At 39.7% G+C, this 3132-nt stretch overlaps 1 protein-coding gene across 1 annotated transcript; it reads right to left on the bottom strand.

Annotated features, from left to right (window-relative positions):
* Positions 1-1863: 1863 nt before the first annotated feature.
* Positions 1864-2705, bottom strand: LOC103447249 (uncharacterized). The gene has a single exon (XM_029095094.2). The coding sequence runs from the start codon at positions 2631-2633 to the stop codon at positions 2037-2039; it is 597 nt and encodes a 198-aa protein (XP_028950927.1). The 5' UTR covers positions 2634-2705; the 3' UTR covers positions 1864-2036.
* Positions 2706-3132: the final 427 nt, after the last annotated feature.

The following is a 3132-nucleotide window of genomic DNA, read 5'->3' as shown; positions in this document are numbered from 1 at the left end:
ACTCAATTACTAGGTATTTGGAGCTTTCTCATGAGAACGAGTTGAATCCATCAGTGAAGCAGGGAGTTGACACCGTATTAATATGCCTCTACAGAGCTTTGAATAATGTTTATGACATGGAGAAGCTGCCATCAACAGAGAATTCTTGCGTTGTGAAGGAGTTACAAACTTTGTTAGATGACTCCAGGCATTTACGTACGCTTGCCTTCCTATATGCAAGTAAAGGGATTATTAAGGCTCTTGGTATCTGGCGCGTCATTGCAAGAAATTGTTCTTCTGGCCTTTGGAATGACCCCATGTTGGAGAGTGGCTCACATGATGGTGTTACAAAAATATATTGAAGTTCTGCTCCTTCTTCTTCCTTCCACCCCCATTTCTGTATATCGGTTAAGGTTGAATAAGGACTGAGATTTGGATCTTATCATGGTTGGAGCTTGTACGGCGAGTTGGTGCTTTTTTTTTGTTTGGAAACTAGGAGGTTCATTACCGGGGCAAAAATGTCAAACGTACAATGAAAACCTACAGTGAAGCAAGCAAATAACTAGGCAGAATTGAAGCCAAGCAGTGTAGGGAAGTACAAGAAGAAAGACGCTGCAACAATGCTAAGGGGTTGCCCCCTACACTGTTGTTACGAAGTTTAAGGAGGATAAGGTAAGTTCGTACTTTGCAGACTCAATCCCTCTGTGATAATTGACTCACTCCGACTCGAAACTCTGACAACGGATATACATCTCTCTCCTAAGCGAAAGGAACGGGCCCGAGCAATTACAACATGTAATTTCGCCTAGAGTCCAGTGTAATTTCCCACAATTGCTTTAGGAAATTGACCAATATTTATTCAACAGTTGTACGTAACCATATTAAAACAAGATGTTTGATAAAATATCTCAAAAAAACTCGAGTAAAATACAAAGCTAAAAATTTGCCAATGTGGCACTGGCATTCGAGTTCGATAGTCCCTAGGTTGAGAGGTTATTGGACTTTTCCGAAGACGAGCCTTATAGTTTCGACACTTGTTGCAATAAAGCTCATCATCAGAAAGTCCTTGACGAGCATATGTTTAGTTCAAGTAATGAGTTGTTTTTCCTCTCTAATTGTGTGTTATTATTTACTAAATTTGCCTTATATAGATCATGCTTATGACGTAGGTTTTGCCTCACTCATGTATAAGCATTTTGAGAATGCTATTAAATCCAAAAGCAAAAGTTATCTTTACAAACAAAGCCAACATAGTGTCTCCATCGATTTCTTTCACACCCAACATCTTTCCACAGATTGTGGGAATTTTCTTGAAAATACTTAAATTTTTTTTAGTACAATGGTATATTTTACATTAAGGGGAGGAGAAATTTGGCTAAGTCATATAATTAGCAATCTAATTTGGTATCGAATTCGCTATTCACGAGATTCGAACATAAACCCCTCACTTACAAATAAAAAAGAATATTATCAGACCGTAGTACTGAGTGACTTAAATTATTCATAAAGCATCTTTCATCTTTATATATTTATTTGTTAAAAAATATAAAATTATAAAGAAAAGTCCTCCCTCCCATATTCCAATCCACAGAACTACATCCAAGATCCAGTATCAACTAGACCTGTGATCTTTGCCTTCTAATAAAAAATAAAAAATAAACTATTTAATATTACGATTTAATAGCATTCTTTTTCACTTGTAAGTCAGATCTTAAGTTCAACAAAATATTTGTCGATAACATACTGAATTACCAATATACATAATAAAATAGCGCTATTTGTTTTTTTTACTTATTTAAAAAAGGGGACAACTACGGTTATCTTACTCTTCCAATCCCAGGCTATGAGAATTTTATCATGCTTCGTGGCTACAGTCAAACAGACTGACTAGAAATAGCGCTATTTGTTACATTAATAGTGATATTTGAGAACATTTGGAAAGAAAAATAAAAGTTCAAAGTACTCTTCTTAGTCTTGTATGACCAGAGAGCTAAAGCTACCCAACAGCCAAATACCCACCTTGCCCTTGGATATTACAAATCCCATTCATAGCCCATTCAAAAGAGTCCGAACCCGGCCCATTCAGCGTCGCTAACGGGTCGCGGGGACGACCTGTTAGACGAGTAAGACGACGTCGACGCGGGTGAGTAACGGAACGGCGAGAGCAGCGTTTTCCGAGACGACACAGACCACCGCGCCAGTGTCTCAAGGTCCAAAGTGTAATCGGGTTCGGACTCGGGTACGGGCACCGTCCTAGCACCACCGCTCCCCCTTTTGCTCTTGCTGCTCGGCTTCCCCCTCAGAAGAGGAGACATAAAGCAACCGGCCGACGAAATGGCTTCTGATCGTCGAGAAAGGAAGTTATTGGGTTGCTCAAACCGCCAGCGCTCGGACCGGGTTCGAGAAGCTGAAGGGGAGCGGAAGGAGCGGGTCCGAGTGTGGGGCTCCGGCGGAGGCAGAAAGATTGACCCGGATGGCGGGGGTTTGAGCTGAAGGTGTTTGTGAGAATGCGACTGTGACGGCGGCGGCATCTGTGGCGGTGATTGTTTTTGTTGTTGGTATTGGATTTTGGGGACGCCGGGTTTAATTTCCCACTGAAATGGGATTGCTCCTGGTTTAGTGAAAGAATGGTCATCGTAATCATCTACTACCATTTTTTTGAATTTTCTATGATAAATTTCTGCAACCGAGAGGAATATATAGAGGAGGGAGTGCGGGGGATTGAAGAAAATTGAAGGTTGGTCCCGCCGGGATCAGAGGCATTAAGTTGGGTAGGTGGGCCATCCTAAGAAGGGTCCAATCCAATCAAGTACTTGACTTTAAATAGTTTCTGTAATAACGACACGTGATATTATTAATCAGATAATAATTGTGTATTTTAGAGAATGCACATATCTCACTTCTTACCGATAACAAGTTTTTAGTGAATAAATTTTATAACTAGAATTATGCAAGTCTTTAATATGTAATTTAGAGAATGAACATGTCTAACTTCTCACCTAATAACTTAGTTATCATACCCATATTATAATACGTACACATAAACATGTAAAACGTACACCTAAGAACACTAAACCGTTGCACTACAAAATTTCTCCTTGACTTGGGATCAAGAATATTGGAAAAATGCCAAAAGGATAATTCAATCGCGCT

The sequence above is a fragment of the Malus domestica genome, chromosome 15 (assembly GCF_042453785.1).
Source record: "Malus domestica chromosome 15, GDT2T_hap1".
NCBI classification, from domain to species: Eukaryota; Viridiplantae; Streptophyta; class Magnoliopsida; order Rosales; family Rosaceae; genus Malus; species Malus domestica.
The sequence above is the reverse complement of the archived record's forward strand: the minus strand, read 5'-3'. Positions and strand labels throughout refer to the sequence as shown.

What these genes read in the sequence shown, in the direction of transcription:
- LOC103447249 (XM_029095094.2), bottom strand. Translation starts at nt 2,633, where the DNA reads ATGGTAGTAGATGATTACGATGACCATTCTTTCACTAAACCAGGAGCA.